Raw genomic sequence first — 19,159 nt, forward strand, 5'->3', positions numbered from 1 at the left:
GGTACGGGCTGTCGGGCTGAACGCGGAGTGGGGGGGGGATAAATCTGAGATACAGAAAAACACATCTCGGGAGCGAAGTCAAAATGAAGCCCACTGGGGCCGCGGGCTTGGGTTTGGTTTTTTTTTTTCCCCATCAAATAACGCTTTACACTACGTATTTGTGAGGTGGGTTTAATCGCACTTGCAGGAGAAATATCTGGATATACAAAGTGGGAATCTGTCAGCTAAAAATTCCCGTTTTCTTTTTTGCTGCTGTTTATATTTCCCGGTACGGAAGGGCCGTGCCAGCGATCGTTTTCCCCGATGGTGGACGCAATCAAAAATCAGCTTTTTAAACTGCCGCCGCAGGAACGGCTTCACCCAACCGTGGGGTCGATGTTCAGGTTGGCTTTTTTTAGCTTCCATTTCTGGGCCGAAGGCTCCAAGAAGAAAGAAATAGGTGAGATGAGAGCACAGGCTCCAGCGAAGAGGAAAGAGCAGACATACGTCTGGGTGTAGTCATACAGCCACCCTGCGGGAGAAAGGATTGGTATTAAAGCCGTTGGATTTTTCTCGCTTAAAAAAAAAAAAAAAAAAAAACAAAAAAACCAAAAAAAAAACAAACAAAAACAAACCCTACAACACAAAAAAAAAACAAAAAAAAAACAAAAAAAAAACCCAAACGTTCTGGGAGGTGGGCGGCAAGCAAAGGATGTGTGTTCTCGTTTAAGAATTCCTCCGATATTTTCTTTAAATTATCTGAACTCTTCACGCTCCCGCTGCTGTCAGCCGGCGCGGGGACAGTTGGGGCTATCGTTGGTGTAACAGGCAAACCTGTAGGTCCTTCTTCCCAGAGCTAATTTCTGCTCCTTGTAGTGGACGTGGCGCTTAATTTGGTTGAGTTTAATCCCTGCCTTTATTTTTTTTTTTTTTTTTTTTTTTTAAATATTCCCGTTTAAATTAAAGGGCCAAAAGCGGCCGCCGCAGCGGATGGAAGATCCCATTGGGCCGTTGACTCGCACGTGTTGGTGTTGGCAACATCTGGGCTGCAAACTCCGCATTCTCCAGCCTCTGCCTCCTTGGGAACAGACCCGATTTCACACGAGCTGTCTAATATGAGAGATCCCAGGGCAGGAGCTTGAAGTGAACTTGCTTAAAAGTAGCTTTGTGAGCACTTTAAACGGAAAAACTCGATTCCGTCGAGGCTCGGGAATCTGCGAGGGGGCAGGTCGCCTTTTAAAATGACCTCGAAGCGTTTTGCTTAGTTACAGCCTATTATCTCGTGTCTAGATGATTGTTTTAAAGGTGGGTAATTCCTCTTCTTGAATCTAAAAATATATAAAGCGATGGGAGTTGCTGCTGCACTTTAATAAAAACCTTAATATACCCCCAAACCCGGCGCGGGATGGTCGGGTGTGCGAGGTGGGACAGCAGCTGAGCCGGATCCGCCGCTGGCGTAAAACGCAATTCCTCCCGTCGCATCCCTGGAAGTGCGTGGTTTACGCCAACGGCAGATCTGTCCCAAATTTGGGGTTCTTAACACCAGCCCTGGTCAGGAAAGGGGATCGATACGGTCCCCGGAGACGCCGGTCTCGGCCGCGCGGGAGCGTTGCCGCCGCCGTTACCCGCCAGTGCTGCGGCGCTGAGTAGGGAAGGAAACGGTGCCGGGAAAATTTGGGGACCTGTGACAAACCAGCGGTGCTGACGTTTTCCGTGCCGTAGATTTCCACGGCCGCAGGAGGGTTTTTCCAAAAGAGAGGAAGGGCTGTGGGCTGTTTTGCTCTACCCCCGTTTCGGTTGCCGTTGGCTCGTGCCTTTCTCGGGGGGAGTTTCAGCTCTGGGTTGGGTTTTTTTGGGTTTTTTTTTGTGTTTTTTTTTTTTTTTTGTTGTTGTTGTTTTTTGTTTGTTTTTTTTTTTTTTCTCAGGGATATGGTGTGAGCCGCAGCGCGGGCAAAGCCGGAGCTTGGGGCGGGAAAGGAGGACCCCCTGGCGCTGGAGGCGGTGACGTGGGTGGCTCTCCCGTGACCCGTGCGGTTTTGCAGAGCGGTTTATTCTCGAAGGCGGGATCTGGTTTTGCTGTCCGAAAGACGGGGGGGGATGGGGACGGGAGGGGGGATGCTAACGTAGTCATTTGTAAGATGTACAGGACGCAGTGCTCCACTTGAGCTCTGATTTATTTAAATGATTTTTTCTTTTTAAAATATCCTTTTTTTTAAATATCCTTTTTTTTTTAAATATCCTTTTTTTTTTAAATATCCTTTTTTTTTTAAATATCCTTTTTTTTTTAAATATCCTTTTTTTTTAAATATCCTTTTTTTTTTTAAATATCCTTTTTTTTTAAATATCCTTTTTTTTTAAATATCCTTTTTTTTTTAAATATCCTTTTTTTTTTAAATATCCTTTTTTTTAAATATCTTTTTTTTTTAAATATCCTTTTTTTTAAATATCCTTTTTTTTTAAATATCCTTTTTTTTTAAATATCCTTTTTTTTTAAATATCCTTTTTTTTTAAATATCCTTTTTTTTTAAACATCCTTTTTTTTTAAATATCCTTTTTTAATTTTTCCGCGGTTGCCTCCGTGCCGGCAGCACAGCGATCGCCTTCCACCGCGCGACGCCCCAGCCTGTGTAAGCACCTCCGGCGTCTTCGCCCTCACTCCCCCTCCAGGGGGAAAAAAAAAAATAAAATAAAATAAAAAAAAAAATCATTGCTGCTGCAGAAAGCTGAATTAGAAGCTCGCGGCGTGCGAACTTCAGCAAAGCAGCAGCTTTGTAAGCAATGCCGGTAAATCCCAAACGGAACGCACTGGTGCTGCGGGCTGTTTAGATTGCGCTGCCGATCTTCGTTAGGAAATTCGTTTTTTCCTGATGCCCCGAGTAGGAATACGTAGCGGGAAAACGCAGGTAGAATTTAAATGAGAGCATGTAAATGCACAGCTTGCGAATGGCTCCGTCCTCTCCCCCTTCGCCCCCCAAATCTGCTGGGGCTGCGGCGTGCCGGCTGCCGGAATCTGCTCGGCGATCTTGGATCGCGGGGGTTGTGTTATTCCTTTTACGCTTTGAGTGACCGATTTGTACCGCGCGTGGAAATAAAATACGCTCTTCTCTCCTTAGCTCGCTCGCGGCTTGCCAAAATAACCTTTCTTTCTGGGATTTGCTTTCGGGATTAACTTTTTTTTCCCAGCACGCCGGAGGCATCCAGCAGCGCTGGCGGATGAGGAGCTGTGGAGGAACCCTCAAACTTTTCCCCCCCGGGCTTTCGGTCTCCGGATTTAAGGGTTTTTTTTAGTTGAAGAGATTTGCAGGTAAGTCACCTTCCCGTTGGGTTTCGATTAAGCTTTGTTCTGGTACGCAATAGAAGCGTTTGTGACCTTTGCAGTTCTCGTTGTGCCTTGGGTTTCGCTGCCTTAAAAATACCCGAGTTTTAGAAAATCGTAATTGCGAAGTCAAGGTTCAGGGCGGCGAGCAGCGGCCAGAGGCGCTGAACTCCAGGGGCTCACACAGCATCCCAGTCTTGTTCTGCCTTCCCGAAGGAGCAGACGCTTTTGGACCTTTGATCGGTATCTTCTGGTCGTATTCAATTTTCGCGCTTAATCCGGCTGTATCGGAAGAGAAAATTGCGGAGTTTATCTCGGCTCAGTGCTGAACTCTGATTTCTTGGCCTCTCACTCCGCCTGCGGTGACGTGGATCAGCCAGAGTTTCGCTCCTTGGCTTTTATTTGCCCTTTATCCCACCGGTATTAAGAAGAGTGATTTCTCTGGAAGGCTTTTTTTTTTTTTTTTTTTTTTTTTTTTTTTGCAGGAAACCTTTCTCGCTTTACGAAATCCAGAAGCGTTCACTCGGCGAGCGGTTGGGCGCTTTGGGAAAGCCGAAGGCTTATTAAGCGAAAATATATTGGGAGCCGACGAGAACGTAAACCGCTCCCTTAGCGTGTGTGATGCGCGGATAAGAGAGAGCCCAATCGCTTCGCCCTTTTCCTACTCTCCGTTCCCGCGTCGGGGAATTTACCGCGGCGGTTGTACGGGGATTGCGTTCCGGTGGACGTCCGTCATGTATCATCCGGAGAGATCTTATGCGATGTATCACCGTGACAGTGTAAAACGCGCTGTCAGTGAAACGCTTTAATTGCTGGAAACTGCATCCGTATCCAGAATTTGAACCAACCTAGTAATATTAAGGTGGGAAAACGATTTTTTTTTTTTAATTTGGAGGGGTTTTTTTAGGTTTTTGGGGTTTTTTTTTTTTGGTTTTTTTTCACGTGCCAGCGGAACAACTTCTGCAGCCCGGAGCTGGTATTTAGCGAGCGCTTGGCAACTTCCAGCAAAGCGCCTCTGCAGGCGCGGGGCAGCTGATAGTGGGGAGCGGGAAGCAATAAACGGGGAACAAGTTGCCAAGTTTCATTCCGTCTCCGCGATAAGTTTGCCAGGTGAGGGCCGACGGGACATCGGGTCGCCCTCGTATTTGACCTTGCAGCTTTTTCTAGTTTGTTTGCTTCGGGAGGACCGAGGAGGAGCTCAGGTCCCGTTTCCAGCGATGAGGTTGGGCTAAAGGGCCACCAGGGAGAGGAAGAGCTTTTCTCCTGGCTGAGATGTTTGGAGGAGGAGAAGTCCCTCGCTTGGAAGCAGAGACTCGCTTCGAAGCGCTTGAAATCTGCCAGATACTCGAAACCGCCTTGGTTTTCGGGCAGCGGGAGAAGAGGAGAGGCTTTTCATCCTCCTTATCTTTGGGTCCAGCAGCTCTTGTGGCTGAGCCGCGTCATCTTCTTCAAAACAAGAGATTACTGAGGCTGTTTCAGTGCTTCTGCTCGGTGGGACCGCTGCAGAGCCCCGTCCTTGCTCTCCCTCCCTCTCCTTGCCTCCCCTCCCGTCCCTCTCTTCCAAGTTTAGCGTTAACGGTGTTCCGTTGGGGGTAAAATCCAGAATCCACGCCGACGCGGTCGTTACTCTCATGCCACGCTCAGGGTTAAAATGTGTGTGTGGGGGGGGGGGGGGGGGGGTGGTTTAGCTTCCTTTTTTCCCACGCAGCTTTTTTTCTGTTTGTTTTTTTTCCCCCAACTGCTAGTTGGGTTTTGCAAATTTACAAGCAAAACAGTGCCTGTGCATCCAGATAAATTTGTGTTTGGGTTGTTTTTTGGGGTTTTTTGGGTTTTTTTTGGTGGTTTTTTTTTTTTGTTTGCCCCGCTTGGGCAGAAAAAGCATCCTTGGATGCGTATGGGTAAGGGGAGCGAAGCAGCGGCGTGTTTTAGCGTTGGCTCTCTGCGGTGGGGGTACAGTAGACGCGAGGGCAGAGTTACCTGCTAGAGGAGGTCCGCCGACGGCTGCTATCCCGGCAAAGAAGGCAGCAAACCCCAAATAGCTGTGGAGTTTTTGCACACCCACTAGATCCACCTGTTTGTAAAAACAAAATGGGTAATTATCGTTTGAGCTCATGTGAGTGTGCAAACACATGAGATATATACATATATATATATATTTTTTTTTTTTTTTTTTCCCTGGGGAGTTTCCTCTTCAGCTGCAGTTTTGAAAGGGCTTTGCACCTGTAGGGCTGATCCAGCCTGGAATCCGCTCGCCTCCTTAAGGCCAGCGTGGAAATTGCTAGGATGCGGGATGCTCTTCTGCCCTCCAGCTGCGTGGGCATCTCCCCAATCCCGTAACTCTGCAAAGACTGTTCAGAGCACCGGCACAGACTGCCCGGAGAGGGGGGGGGAGTCTCCCCCTCTGGAGCCATTCCAAACCCGCCTGGAGGTGTCCTGTGCCACTGCTGGAGGTGCCCCTGCTCTGGCGGGGGGTGGCACTGGGGGAGCTCCGGAGGGCCCTTCCAGCCCTCACCAGTCTGGGATGCTGTGACTTCGAGGGAGGTGTGTTAAACTCTGAATTCCTTCCCAGAAAGAAATGCCAAATTATAACGATGCCTCCCTACCCGGATCCTGCCGTTAACTGGTCTGTGCGTGTTAGAGGTAATTCTGGGATTGGGAGAAGATACGCAGCACACTGTCTTAGCAATGGTGAGATGGGGACCGGGATGGATCCATTCATTTCCTATGAGCTGGAGCAGTCTCCTTTAGAAAGGAGGATGTGGAAGGCAATTAGCAGAGACAGGTTGTTAAAAATCTGCAGTAAACTCCCAGTGCCTCTGTTGTGTCTGGGCTGTGGATACCAGTGAGGGGGTGGGAGAGAAGGTTTGGGGTTCTCCAGTGGCTCAGACTGGGGAGACTGGAGGAGAGAACACTCTCATGGAATCACAGAATGGTTTGGGTTGGAAGGGATCTTGAAGACCATCCAGTCCCACCCCCAGCCCTGGGCAGGGCCACCTCCCACCAGCCCCGGTTGCTCCCAGCCCCGTCCAACCCGGCCTTGAGCACCCCCAGGGATGGGGCAGCCACAGCTTCTCGGGGCACCCTGCGCCGGGGGCTCACCGCCCTCACGGGGAAGAATTTCTCCCCAATATCTCACCTAAATCTCCCCTCTTTCAGTTTAAAATTGTCTCCCCTCATCCCACCGCTCCCCTCCCTGATCCAGAGTCCCTCCCCAGCTCTCCTGGAGCCCCTTTAGGCACTGGAAGGGGCTCTGAGGTCTCCCCGGAGCCTTCTCTTCTCCAGGCTGACCCCCCCCAACTCTCTCATGCAGGTCTGCAGCAGCTCAGGATCATTCAGCTTTCTGAAAGAATTTTCGGATAATTTTGGAATAAATTTTGGAATACTGTTGGAAATGCCACATACTACATTTTTTTTTCTTTTTTCTTTTTTTTTTTTTTTTTTTTTATGAAATATCCTACTCACCAGCACGGGGAGGACCAGAGCCATGAACCCACCGCAGCAAACGGCGAAGGCCACAGCGTAGGTCATGAGTAACGGGAAGGTGGTGGCCAGAGGACAGAGCAGGTTCGTGATGCCGCCGAGGACGAGGTAAGCCACGTGGTAGTGATACTTTTTGGTCCAGTTCTGGTCGGCGATCCAGCCTGAGAGCAGCTGGCTGAGCATCTCCGTGATGCCTGCGGGAAAGAGGAGTTCACCACAGCCTCGAAGAAGACTTTTTCTTTTATTTTCTTTTATTATTATTTTTTTTTTTTTCTTTGGCTGTTTTGCACTGCGTTGCTCTGAGACGCCCCCTGATTCCGCCTGCCGCTCGCTCTGAGAACGTGACCGCAAAGGGCTGAAATGCCGGGAAGTTACAGGAAGGTGGTTTTAGGCTGTTGTAAAATTCATGTTTTGTTTTTGTTTTTTTTTTTTTATTTATTATTTTTTTCTTTACCTTGGTGCCTGCTATTGCCAAGTGCCTGTGGGCGCACCAAAGCGGTCGGTAAAAATTCAATTAAGGGCTGTGCACTCGGCAGAAAACTCCGAGATGCCCTTCAGTACAAGTAGGAAAGGTAAGATTGCTGCTCCAGCTCTTTTTTTTTTTTTTTTGTCAAGATAGAGAAAAAGCAGAGTATGGAAAAGACATACGCTTATGAGATTTTAATTTTTATAAAGAAGGACGGAAGACCGGCTTTTATTTTTTTTTTTTTTTAAAGGCTCGGCAAACTTTTGATACTTGAATTTTCCATTGCTCAAGATGCTTTTTTATGAACTAAAAGATCAGAGGAGTGCTCGCTGCCAGCTAATATCTCGCTGACCGCTGTCTCCCTCCTACTCTTAATTCAAAATGTCAGATTAATTGCTGCGTTCTCCTCGATTCCTTGGCGGCGTGTGTCATTTCTAACTATTCTACAGCAGCGTGGAAGGAAAATTTATTTTTGTACAATAAAATATTTTACGACGACTGAGGTTGCAGCCGCTTTCTTAACCTGACGCTACTTTAGTGTTAATCCCTGCTTATAATCGGGCGTGTTGGGGGTTTTTGGGGGGGTTCTTTTGGGTTTTTTTTTCTCCTTGGAGGTGAACGTGCCGAATCAGAATGGCTAGATCTGAGTTAATGTGGGTTGTTTGTTTTGTTGTTTGGTTTTTTTTCCCCCCCCCCAGGATTAATTATTTTTTTTCCTCTCTCTGCCCACATTCCTGGGTCATAACTGGAGGTCTCTGAATGCCGAGTGCCTCTGGATTCCTGCGCCTCGTGGGTTCGAGCGAAGCAGGGGCCAGGGTGGGAAGGCTTTAGGAGGACAGATAGCACCGATGTAATTGGAAAGTCGCGTTTTTTCGGTGCGGCGAGGGTGGGGGATCATCCAGTTTGGGTTGAGAAGAACCACCCACCATGTGAGAGCGACTTTGTAGCTGTACAGAAGGCGACGCTATATATACAGGAGGGGGGTAAGGGCTGTGAGCTGCACCTTTTCCACGGAGATTTATTCTAGGACATATTTGGGACTATTTCTTGGCAAGATTCGTGTCGCTTTTCCTTCCTATTTTGGTATCGTAATTGTAAATGGGTTTAAAAGATTCTTTTGCTTACCGGCCACTGAGATGAGGTAAGAGGCATCCATGCTGCTTACGCCCAGCGTCCTGGCTCTGGCTACCAGGTGGAAGAAGGGCACGAAGTAGGCCAAGTGGCTGAACAAAAAAGACCACGTGAAAATGCCGAAGACGGGATCCTTCAGTGGGGAGAAGTCGAGGAGAGGCTGTGAATTTTCTTTTTCGGTCGCTGGAAGGGATTCGTAGCTTCTCTTGGCCTCGGTGGCTATTTCTGGCGAGCGGTTGTCCACAGGGAGTTTCTCAAACCCATCCAAAGCCGACGTATTTACCGGACCGGAGACACCTCTGCCGTGGGGCGTCACGATCCCATCTGCGGTGGGAAGGTCCTGTGCGCCGCGGAGCTGCATTTCCCTGGGATTGGTTTCATCTAAGCAGCCCTCGAGGGTTTCTGGATCCTCCTTTGCCATTAGAGACGGACGCGCTTGATTTTTAGCAGAGGAGCGTTGAGGCGGCCGAGCCCCGAGGGGTGGCAGCAGCATGCTGGAAGGCACGAGGTTTAACGTGATGCCTCCAAAAATCAGGAGAGTACCTGAGGGAAGAGAGAAGATGCTTTTTTTTTGTTTGTTTGTTTGTTTGCTTTTCTTGGCCTGGGAAAGGAGGAGCAGTAGGAAATGATCTTTCTGGAACAGGGCGTAGTTTGGATTGAACACGGAGAAAGCTCGGCCATAGGCAGGAGGTATCTTACAGGAGCTTTTATTCCCGTTTTTCTCGTTGGAAGTCCCTTTCGCTGTGACGCACGCAACAAATCCGGAGCTGCCTCTGAGATTTGGGAGTTTGTTTTCTTTGCCCTCATTAGAAGTCCATTACACGTGATGGACCATCAAGATGGCCTTGAAACAGTGTAGTAAAAGTTGGGATTTTCGGTTTTGGTTTTGGTTTCTGAGGGCTCTGTTTTGATGCTGACTTAACTTTAGTGACTGATTAAGTGTTTAATCATTAACGAGACGTCCCCAAACTATCCTAGAAGAGGCAGAGTTGTTCCTCGGTGCATCCAATTTTAATTTTGAAAAAGATCCTTTTATCCTGCCCGGTTATCCTCGAGCGCCCTCTTAATGCTGACGACTTTGAATAAACGGGAGACGCGCTCACCTTGCCAGCCGTAAAAATCAATGAGAAGTTGAGTGAAGGGCGCAATTAGAAATGTCAGCCCCATCCCGGAGCGGGCGACGGCGTTGGAGAATGCCAACCGTGTTCTGCAGCGTTTGGCCGTCATCACCGCAGCCGCCTGGTAAAGGCAGGCGAAGCCCATACCTACGGGAGAAGGAGAGAAATAAGATGTCTGCGCCCAAAAAGTGACCGCTTCGGATCGTGAGCTTCAGGGATTCAACGTCACGCCGTCCCAAGGTCGTCGTTCCCATGGTAGAGCTGCCCTGCGGGGGTCACGGGCTGAACGATGGGGGAGTTTTGCTGTTGCAGTCGGTGGAGAATAAGATTTCACGCGCGGTATTTAGTATCCGGGGTGTTTGAGGCTGTGCGCTTTTAGTAAGGGATTTTTAAAAAGCGGGATTTGTGTTGGGTCCGGGAGGGGGGGAAAAAAAAAAAAAAAGCAAAGTTAGTTGGGTCTCGCATGTTGAAAGCGGTATTTTACGCTCCTGAGCGCGAAGCTTTGGAGTTTCCCACGTAGGAAGCAGCTGGGGAGGCTTTGCTCGTAAAGGAGCTGCCTGGGATAACGGGAAAGGAGCCGCTTTCGCTCATCGCACGCGGGAAAAATCTCTGCCCGACTGCGAGTCGCAGGCTGCTCACCCAGGAGGAGTCCCATGGAGACGCAGAGGAAGGGGACGCTGGTGGCCTGCGTGCTCAGCAGGCAGCCCCCGCCGACCAAACCGGCCCCGATGATGGAGGTCAGCCGCTCGCCCAGCCTCCTGCAGACCACGGCCACGAGCGGGGCTGGAAGGGAAAGGAGGGAGAGATCTCGGGCTGAAGATGCCAACTGATGCTTTGCAGGGGTTGGGGGCTTTTATTGGGGTTAGCACATCTGGTGCCACTGCGAGCGGCCCGTGTGCCACCCTAGGAGGGAGGGGGTGACACGAGGTTCAGGAGGGGTTGATATGCAGGAGAGCGGCCAAGAGACCCTGGGAGCTCAGGGGGAAGAATCAAAGCCCAAACTTTCAGATTATTGAATGTTAAGAGACCTTAAAGACCATTGAGTCCCACCCCCCTGCCCGGGGCAGGGACACCTCCCCCCAGCCCAGGTTACTCCCAGCCCCGTCCAACCCGGCCTTGAACACCTCCAGGGATGGGGCAGCCACAGCTTCTCGGGGCACCCTGCACCGGGGGCTCACTGCCCTCACAGGCAACGATTTCTTCCTCATACCTCATCTAAATCCCCCCTCTTCCAGTTTGAAGCCATCACCCCTCATCCTATCACTCCACGCCCTTGTAAAAAGTCCCTCCCCAGCTCTCCTGGAGCCGCTTTAGGCACTGGAAGGGGCTCTGAGGGCTCCCCGGAGCCTTCTCTTCTCCAGGCTGAACCCCCCCAACTCTCATCTTTTGCACAGGCGACGTTACGGCGCTGTACTTTCAATTGGACGAGAAATCCAATTTGGAAGCGTTTCATAGAATCACAGAATGGTTTGGGTTAGAAGGGACCTCAAAGACCACCCAGTGCCACCCCCTGCCCGGGGCAGGGCCACCTCCCCCCAGCCCAGGTTGCTCCCAGCCCCGTCCAACCCGGCCTTGACCACCTCCAGGGATGGGGCGACCACAGCTTCTCGGGGCACCCTGCGCCGGGGGCTCACCGCCCTCAACCTGCTTCGAAACGCACACCGCGCTCAGCGGCCGCGAGTTCTTGAGCAGCTGGCGTGCTCGGAGGCAATAATAGTGGTGTTAGGGGTGAGGCTTTGCTCTTAATGTCTAAAATAAACCTGCTACAGCGAGACGTCACGACACCTGTGATCCCCATCCTTGGACCGTGCGTCTGAGAAGACACACGCGGGTGTCAGCTCCGTCCTACCTGCAGCAGACTGGGACGGACGTCGGATCCGCAGAGCGTCCCCAGCGCTCCTTATAGCAAAGCCAACAGGTTTGAGGTTGAAGCGCTGCCCCCCCCCCCCCCCCCCCCCCAACAGATGCCGTCTCACCTCCTAAGAAGCGCAGGGAGGACATGATGGAGCCGATCCAGCTGACTTGCTCGGAGGAGCCCCCCACCTCCTCTTGGAAAGCCACGAAGAAAATCCCAAAGGTCTTGAGCATCCCCATCACAAGGACGTTGACCTGAAGGGGAAGCAGACGGAGGTAAGATGCCAAAGGGGGGAGGCAGGAGGGGAAAAAGTTTTTCCTTCTGCCTTTTTTGGGTGGATAATTTGTTGTGGGTGGGGGAGGAACAAACTGGGAGACGTTAACTGGTGTAGCGTGTGTTGGGGGAGTATCGGCGGGGCGGACTGGTGGTGGCCACGCTGTGGTTTATTAACAGACCTCTCAAAGAACCTTCTGTCCAAACTGGCTTTTTCGAAGAAAAGGAACAAAACTACACTAGAGCCTGACTCTTGGAGGGTTTGTTTTGTTTTTTTTTTTTTTCTCTGTAAGTTATTTTTTAATACTAAAAAAATAATCTAAACGAGTCTCGGCGCTCTGAAACATCGCTAGCAGTTGATGAGGTGTTGAGCAGAGCGGGGACGGACGTTAGCCAGAGCGGTTTCCCAGGCTTGCCCTGCCACGGGGGCAAAGGACGGTTTGTGTCCTTAATTTTAACTCCCTCCCTCCTCCCCGGTAGCGGGTGGTTAATGATTGGCAGCGAGTTACTTTGGCTGGGCTGGAAGTTGGGGGGGGGGGGAAAGCTTTCCTGCGCTTCCCAGCTCTCCTCGCTGGAGGGTGGCTTTGCCTTCGCCCCTGGTGGGAAGGTGGCGCGTGGCGTTAAAAGCCTGCGGCGCGGAAAATTAGTGCCTTTAAGTGGTGTTGGGACGCTCGGTCCTCCCGGGAGAGAGTAACCGAGTGCGCGTGTGCTGCCTGACCCTCTGCCGCTCCTGCGGTCGGTCCCTGCGGACCCATCTCGGCTCCGATCCACCGCTGCCCCAAGGTGGGATCTCGCCCTTAGCGAAGGCACGAGACACCGCTTTGGGGTTTGATGCCCCAGTGGTGGTGTGGATGAGTAGGGAGATGTCATCTTAGCGTTGCAAGCTGCCTTTCGGCCCTGGGCTGCAGGTTGGGCACCTTTCATTTCCCTCACTGAGATGTTTTCAGGGGGCGTTTCCATCCAGCGTGCCCCGGACAGGCCGGAGAGCCGGGCAGAGGAGAACCCGATGAGGTTCAACAGGAGCAAGCGCGGGGTCCCGCGCCTGGGGAGGAGGAATGCTGGGCACCAGTATAGGTTAGGGGCGGACCTGCTGGGAAGCAGCTGTGAGGAGAAGGATCTGGGGGTCCCGGTAAACGGTAAATTATCCCCGAGCCAGCAATGTGCCCTTGTTGCCAAAAAGGCCGATGGCATCCTGGGCTGCACAGGGAAGAGGGTGGCCGGTAGGTCGAGGGAGGTCATTGTCCCCCTCTACTCTGCACTGGTGAGGCCACAACTGGAATACTGTGTCCAGTTCTGGGCTCCCCAGTTCAAGAGGGACAGGGAACTGCTGGAGCGAGTCCAGCGAAGGGCCACTAAGCTGACTGAGGGGTTGGAGCATGTCCCGTATGAGGAAAGGCGGAGAGCGCTGGGACTCTGTAGCCTGGAGAGGAGAAGGCTGAGGGGAGACCTTATGGCGTACAAGTACCTAAAGGGGGGGCTGAAGGAGGATGGAGCCGGACTCCTTCCAGTGGTTCCCAGTGACAGGACGAGGGGCAACGGGCACGAGTTGGAATATAGGAAGTTCCGTTCAAAGACGTGGAAAAACTCCTTTTCGGTTCGGGTGGCAGAGCTCCGGCACGGGCTGCCCAGGGAGGGGGGGAGTGCCCTTCTCCGGAGGGTTTCAAGACCCGCCTGGATGCAGTCCTGAGCGATGTGCTCCGGGCAGTCCTGCTTTGGCAGGGGAGTGGGACGGGATGATCTCTGGAGGTGCCTTCCGACTCTGAAAATTCCGTGATTCCGTAGGGGAAGGCGCGTGTCGCTGCTCAGCCCCCGGTGAAAGGGGTGCTGGAGGGGGCGCTGGCGCTCGGCGCAGCAGCGCACGGCGGGTTTTTGCCCTTAGCTCGGGGGGGATCAGCCTGTCCTGTCCTCTGCTCCGCCCGAGGGAGACTCGGGAGTTTCTGTCAGCAGGATTGAGGTGAATTTGTTCTCTGCTCACCAGGAAGAAGTGAAACACCACTCCCCATTCCCACCCTCCGACCGCAGCTCCCGCGCCGGGGCTCTTCCCTCCTGCCGGAGCCTCCACCTCTTCCTCCTTCCTTTCCCCTGGAAATGAGAATTTTGGGACACGTTAACACCTTGCTCCGTCGCCGTTTCAGTTCCAAAACCGCTCCCGTGACGGCATCAGCTGCCGCTGAGCGCTGTGGCTCCGTTGCTGTGCGTGGAGAAGGCACCAGTGTTTCGCGTTCAACTGGCAAAAGCTTTTTTGAGGGTGGGCGAAGCTTCTGCCAACCTTTTTTGCCAACAGATGTGAGGTTGCACGCTACGGCTGGCGGCAAACAGTTTAACACCCCTTCTCTTTCCCACAAAATGACTGTAACCACTTACGCTTTAAGGGATTTTAAGCGACAAGCAACTTCTTGTGGCTTTAGAGCGGACGGTTCGGTTGGTTTGTGCCAGATCCATCCGTGAGCCCTCCTGGGAAGCTCTCCCTTCCCCACCTTTCTCTGCTCAACCTCCCGTCCCTCCCCTCGCCCGTCCCGCACCCCTGGCGGCGGCGGGATCCTGCCCGAGGGAGCAGTTGGACCCCACAGCGGTCGGGGCTGACGAACCCGAAACTTTTCCTTACCGCTTTGCTGCTGCATGCTGGAAAATCCTCCCCGGAACAGGCGATTGCCAAGAGGAATCGCCTCTTCATTTGCTCCAGAGACTAAACCCCCCTTTCCTGGCTTGGCACCCCAAAGTCTGGTCCTTCGTTCACCTCCGGTGAGGACGACAGTGTCCGTCCTTCCCGGTGAGCCCCGAAGCGGGACATGGAGCCCCGCAAACGCTGGGGCTGTGTGGACGGAGCCCGTCCTCCTCCTCCTCCCCGGAGGCAGAGCCCGGCTTGCGGGGCCCCAAGGCTACGAGTCCCTCCCCTTCCCCAGCCGGGAGCAGGAAACCCGGAGCTTTCGGAGCAGAAATCCTGTTGGGAGAGGAAAAGAGGAGGGGAAACTTGCAAGGGTTATAGCTCCAGGCAAAGCCCCGGGGTTTGCCGGGCGTTGAGCAGAGCAGTAGGTGGCAATGGTGGACTGAAGCCAAGCCTGGGGCTGCCCTCGGCCCGGGGAACTGCGTCATTTAGGATGGGATTGTCTGGAAAGCTTTAGGTTTTCCAGCTAAAAGATGCTCGGCAGCTGGAGCGGAGCAGCCGTGCTGCCGCAGCCCTTGAGCGGAGCCGGTAGTTGAGCGGGATTTGAGTTGGCTCTATGCCTCTCGTGTAAATATGCACAAACTCCCCAGGTAAATACAGCCCTCACGCTTCCTCCCCCCCCCCCTCCTCCCCGTTTCGGGTGACCTGTCACCCCAATCGGCATTCCTGAGGTCAGATAAAATTGTAGGATCGTGATACCAATCTCTGCTCCCTGCCCTTGGCAGAGAAGGCGATGCTCCCGTGTGCTGGAGGAGCCTGGGATATATCAGAGCCTATGGAGGAACCTTCCCTATAGTCGGACTTTTAATATGTGCATTAAGCTTTTATTTAAGTGGAACAGTTTTTGCAATGAGTGCGGTTTAAGGGCTTGAAGGATGGGGGGAGCTTTGGGGTCTTGCTGGGGAGAAGGCGGCAGCATGTGGTGCAGCGTCTGCTATCGGAGCTGTCGGATGTCCGGGAGGAAATGCTCCGGCTTGGGCTGCTCCCGGCTCCACGGGCTGTTGGGGAGAGTGGGGACGTGCCACCGCAGAGCTCGGGCACACCGACGCCTGCTGCCGAGGCCAAGCCGTTACGCGGAATTACCGCTGCCCTGGACAGGCAGGCAGAGCAGGGCGGGCTCGTCCCTGCTGCCCGTTCCATCCGCAGCAATGGCTGCGAGGCCGTGAGCGCCACTGACAAGCGGAGCTGCTCCTGGTAGTGAAGTCACAGCAGCCCAAATGTCGGGTTTGTCTCTGACACAGCCCAATTTGTTAGCTCACGCTCTGCTGTGAAGCTTCCCTTCCGCTTCACGCACCGACAGCTGCACGCCAGCTCCTTTTGACTCCTGTACATGTAGGAAGCGTTTGAATGTAGCGGATTTTTCAAGGGGAAAGGCTTTCCGCGGGACTGTTTCCCTGCACCACTTCAAATGCTCGACTCTGTAAGAAGAAGGGAGGACTGGATTTGCACGGATGTTGTCAACATCCATTTACAGTTCACACAGGGACCAGGCAGGGCCAGCGTGTTTCAGTTTGAACTTCAATCCAAGGCATAGTAAGCAAGTAACTCTCACACAGAATGCTTAACTAGAGAAGGCTAAACATTTCCTAGGAGAAATTCCTCGGAAAGCGTTTGCGCCTTTCCCACTGGAGGAGCCTCCGTTAATTCCAGCCTTTGTGCCCTGCTCCTTTTCGCTAGAGAAACGCTAAAGAAAAAGGGATCAGGAGAAGTTCGAAACAAGGCAAAGCAATGGGCAACAGCGGCAGCTAAGAGAAGCGTGTTTTTGCAGGTCATTTATTGATTTCTCCAACAAATAAGGCCACACACACACATACACCTCGTAGTATCTGACCATTACACGAGCTTGGCGAGTGACCCACGTTTCATCCTCAACAGCACAAGTGCTAAGATGTGAGTTGGAGACCCCGAGAGGGTCTTAACGGCACAGGAGCTGTTAAGTGGAGAAGAAGAGCCTTCAGCCCAGGTTTGGTACTACAAGCACGTTCTGCACTGGAGCAGCAGAGGAGAGTGGTTGTCCAGTGAGGAGGAGCTGGGCCGGTGGAGGGAGTGGAGCGCTGCGCGAATTCCCGAGGGTCAGGATGCTAGCTTGTGCACTGCTACAGTGATGCTGTCGTGCTTCTGGATCATGATATTCCTAGAACAAGAAAAGTACTGAGGTGGTTGAGTAGTCAAGCGGCGAGGAGGAGGAGCTGACGTGGATGGGAAACTGGACAGGGGTATCACCTCATGGCTGCAGCATCCCCCAGACCTGTCGTTCGCTGCATCTCTTCTGCCCACTCCCATAAGCGGTGCTGGAGAAGGCTTTGCCTACCACATTGACTGGCTACTGCATGGGCCCAAGTGGGGATCCCAAGTGGGGAAGAAGGACAGAGCTGCAGTAGTCAACGCCCCCTGAAAGGTTTCGTACTGCTTTTACAGTTCCTGTTCCTTGAGGTACCGTTAATCTATGAATTATATATATACCACCCTACAGCAGCCTTCCAGTCCCTAAAGGGGCTCCAGGAGAGCTGGGGAGGGACTCTGGATCAGGGAGGAGAGCCATGGGACAAGGGGGAATGGTTTTGCACTGGAAGAGGGGAGATTTAGATGTGATATTAGGAAGAAGTTCTTTCCTGTGAGGGCGGTGAGCCCCTGGCACAGGGTGCCCCGAGAAGCTGTGGCTGCCCCATCCCTGGAGGTGGTCAAGGCCAGGTTGGACGGGGCTTGGAGCAACCTGGGCTGGTGGGAGGTGTCCCTGCCCAGGGCAGGGGGGTGGAACGCGATGATCTTCAAGTTCCCTTCCAACCCAAATAATTCTATGATGATTCTATGCATTCACATGCCTATGGCAGTGACTACCCCCCGCAGCTTCAGAGATGGGGTGTCCTCCACGTCTGCCAGTTTAGCTCAAGGTAAGGAGAGCTGCTCGAGGGATCTGACTCTGTGGAGGGCCCCATGGCTGGGGAGGGGGGGAAAGGCAAACAGGGGAAAAGTGGCACCCCCAGGCTGGACACTCACCCGCTGTCTGACTCCAGACACACCACGGGTGTATCGGTTGGGTCGGAGGTGAGCTTGGCTGCCTGCTGGGCGAGGACGGAGATGACACCGGCGTGCTCATCCGAGAGGGTTCCTCGGCCTGCGAGAGGTGGGAGATGTTGGCTGAAGCCACACGGGCCCTGACAGCGCTTTGCGTGAAGCAGCGGCGCCCCGGGGTCAAGGGGGGCTGCTCCAGCCTGGGCCCATTTCCCTCCCCGTGAGCTGGCACAGCTTCTTCCTTAATTGTTGCCCTCAAACCACCAAAAAGCCTGAATTTAAGTGGCAGGAAGAGTTGACAGGAGTTTTTCTCGTGGAGGGGGGGAATGCAGAGTACCATGGTCCAGGTGGGCGCCTGGGGGACCTTGGGGACCCCACTGGAGTGTGTGTGTCTGAGGAAGGGGACGGGGCTGAGTAGGGCCGAGCCCGGTGTTTCCGGACCGGGAGGGCTCCCGCAAGGGCCGGGCCCGGTGCCTCCTACCCCCCTCCCGGAGCCCTTACAGGGCCTGGGCTGGGCCCGGTGCCCCCCAACCCGGGCTCTCCGGTGGGACAGGCCCCGGGTTTCGCTCCCCCACGGTGCTCGGTTACTCACAGCCCAGGTTGAGCCCCTGCGAGTCGGTGCAGAGGACGCCCACCACGGCCGGGCTCTTCATGCTGCGGGGGGAGACAGCGGCGGTCAGCGCCGGGTCGGCCCCGTACACCCCCCGCCGGCCCTCGGGCCGGCCTAGGCCCAGCTCCCCCCCCCCTCCCCCGCGGCCCCGGTGGGGCACGACCAGCCCTGCCCCTATCCCACGTGTCTGTGTGTCCTCTCCCCGGCCCGTACGTGTCCTCCAGGTGCTGCTCCAGCGTCCCCTCCATGCCGCCGGGCCCCGCCGCGCCGCGCCCACACACACACACACTTCCGCCCTCCCCCGCCCACTCCTGGCAGCGGCGTCACCCCACGTGACGCGCGCGGACGGCGGCGCCGGGGGCCCAAAAAGGCAGCGCTGCGCGAAGGCGCTGGGCCCAACCCAGGCCTGGCCCGCCCCCGCGCGCTAATTTTGGGGGGTTAATTACAAACCCAACCCCCCCCCCCCCCCGCCTTTGCCCCCCAAAGCGGCCCTCCCTGCGCGGGGCGCAGTTGCCGCTTTTAGGTTTGTTTTTTTTTTGTCTCCATTTTACTCCTGAGCGTGGTTTGTTTGTGTCGTCCCGTCCCCCCCCCCCCGCGGCCCCGCTCAGCATTTGCACGGCAAAATGAAATTCAAGCGATTTATTCTTTTTTAACAGCAGGGCCACAGCACACCCTCCCCGGCACAGCGGCCTCTCGCAGCCCGACCACGGCGGGGACATGGGGACATGGGGATGGGGACACAGGGACACAGGAACATGGGTATGGGGACACAGGAACATGGGTATGGGGACATGGGTATGGGGACATGGGGACACAGGAACATGGGTATGGGGACATGGGGACACAGGAACACGGGTAGGGGGACACAGAGACATGGGTATGGGGACCCAGGGACATGGGGACACAGGAACATGGGTATGGGGACACAGGGACAGAAGAACATGGGTATGGGGACATGGGTATTGGGACACATGGGCACAGGAACATGGCTATGGGACATAGGGACATGGGGACACGGGTACGGGGACACAGGGACACAGGAACATGGCTATGGGGACATAGGGACATGGGGACTCAGGAACATAGGTATGGGGACACAGGGACACAAGAACATGGGTATGGGGACACACGGGCACAGGAACATGGCTATGGGGACATGGGGACATGGGTATGGCGACATGGGGACACAGAGACATGGGTATGGGGACACGGGGACACAAGAACATGGGTATGGGGACATGGGTATGGGGACAC

General features: G+C 53.8%; 2 protein-coding genes across 2 annotated transcripts; both read right to left on the reverse strand.

The window, feature by feature from the left end:
* Positions 1-112: 112 nt before the first annotated feature.
* On the reverse strand, positions 113-11,584 carry SLC16A4 (solute carrier family 16 member 4; the record flags this gene model as incomplete). Its single annotated transcript, XM_082494460.1, has 7 exons — positions 113-511; positions 5,273-5,366; positions 6,758-6,969; positions 8,367-8,915; positions 9,476-9,637; positions 10,130-10,273; positions 11,467-11,584. The coding sequence occupies 7 exons, from the start codon at positions 11,582-11,584 to the stop codon at positions 357-359; spliced, it is 1,434 nt and encodes a 477-aa protein (XP_082350586.1). The 3' UTR covers positions 113-356.
* A 4,445-nt stretch (positions 11,585-16,029) lies between these two features.
* On the reverse strand, positions 16,030-18,216 carry LAMTOR5 (late endosomal/lysosomal adaptor, MAPK and MTOR activator 5). Its single transcript, XM_082494646.1, has 4 exons — positions 18,119-18,216; positions 17,888-17,949; positions 17,281-17,398; positions 16,030-16,417 (listed from the first exon to the last, which is right to left on the reverse strand). Exons 1-4 carry the CDS (start codon positions 18,151-18,153, stop codon positions 16,357-16,359), a joined length of 276 nt encoding a protein of 91 aa, XP_082350772.1. The 5' UTR covers positions 18,154-18,216; the 3' UTR covers positions 16,030-16,356.
* Between the last annotated feature and the right edge of the window lie 943 nt (positions 18,217-19,159).

This window comes from Vanellus vanellus (genome assembly GCF_965231255.1).
Source record: "Vanellus vanellus genome assembly, chromosome: 23".
NCBI classification, from domain to species: domain Eukaryota; kingdom Metazoa; phylum Chordata; class Aves; order Charadriiformes; family Charadriidae; genus Vanellus; species Vanellus vanellus.

Bases quoted from the DNA above. Each gene is read 5' to 3' on its own strand.
- LAMTOR5 (XM_082494646.1), bottom strand. From the start codon at position 18,153: ATGGAGGGGACGCTGGAGCAGCACCTGGAGGACAC. The intron at 17,950-18,118 runs GTACGGGCCGGG...CTCCCCCCGCAG, and splicing joins GAGCAGCACCTGGAGGACAC to CATGAAGAGCCCGGCCGTGG. The intron at 16,418-17,280 runs GTGAGTGTCCAG...TTCTTGTTCTAG, and splicing joins TGTCTGGAGTCAGACAGCGG to GAATATCATGATCCAGAAGC.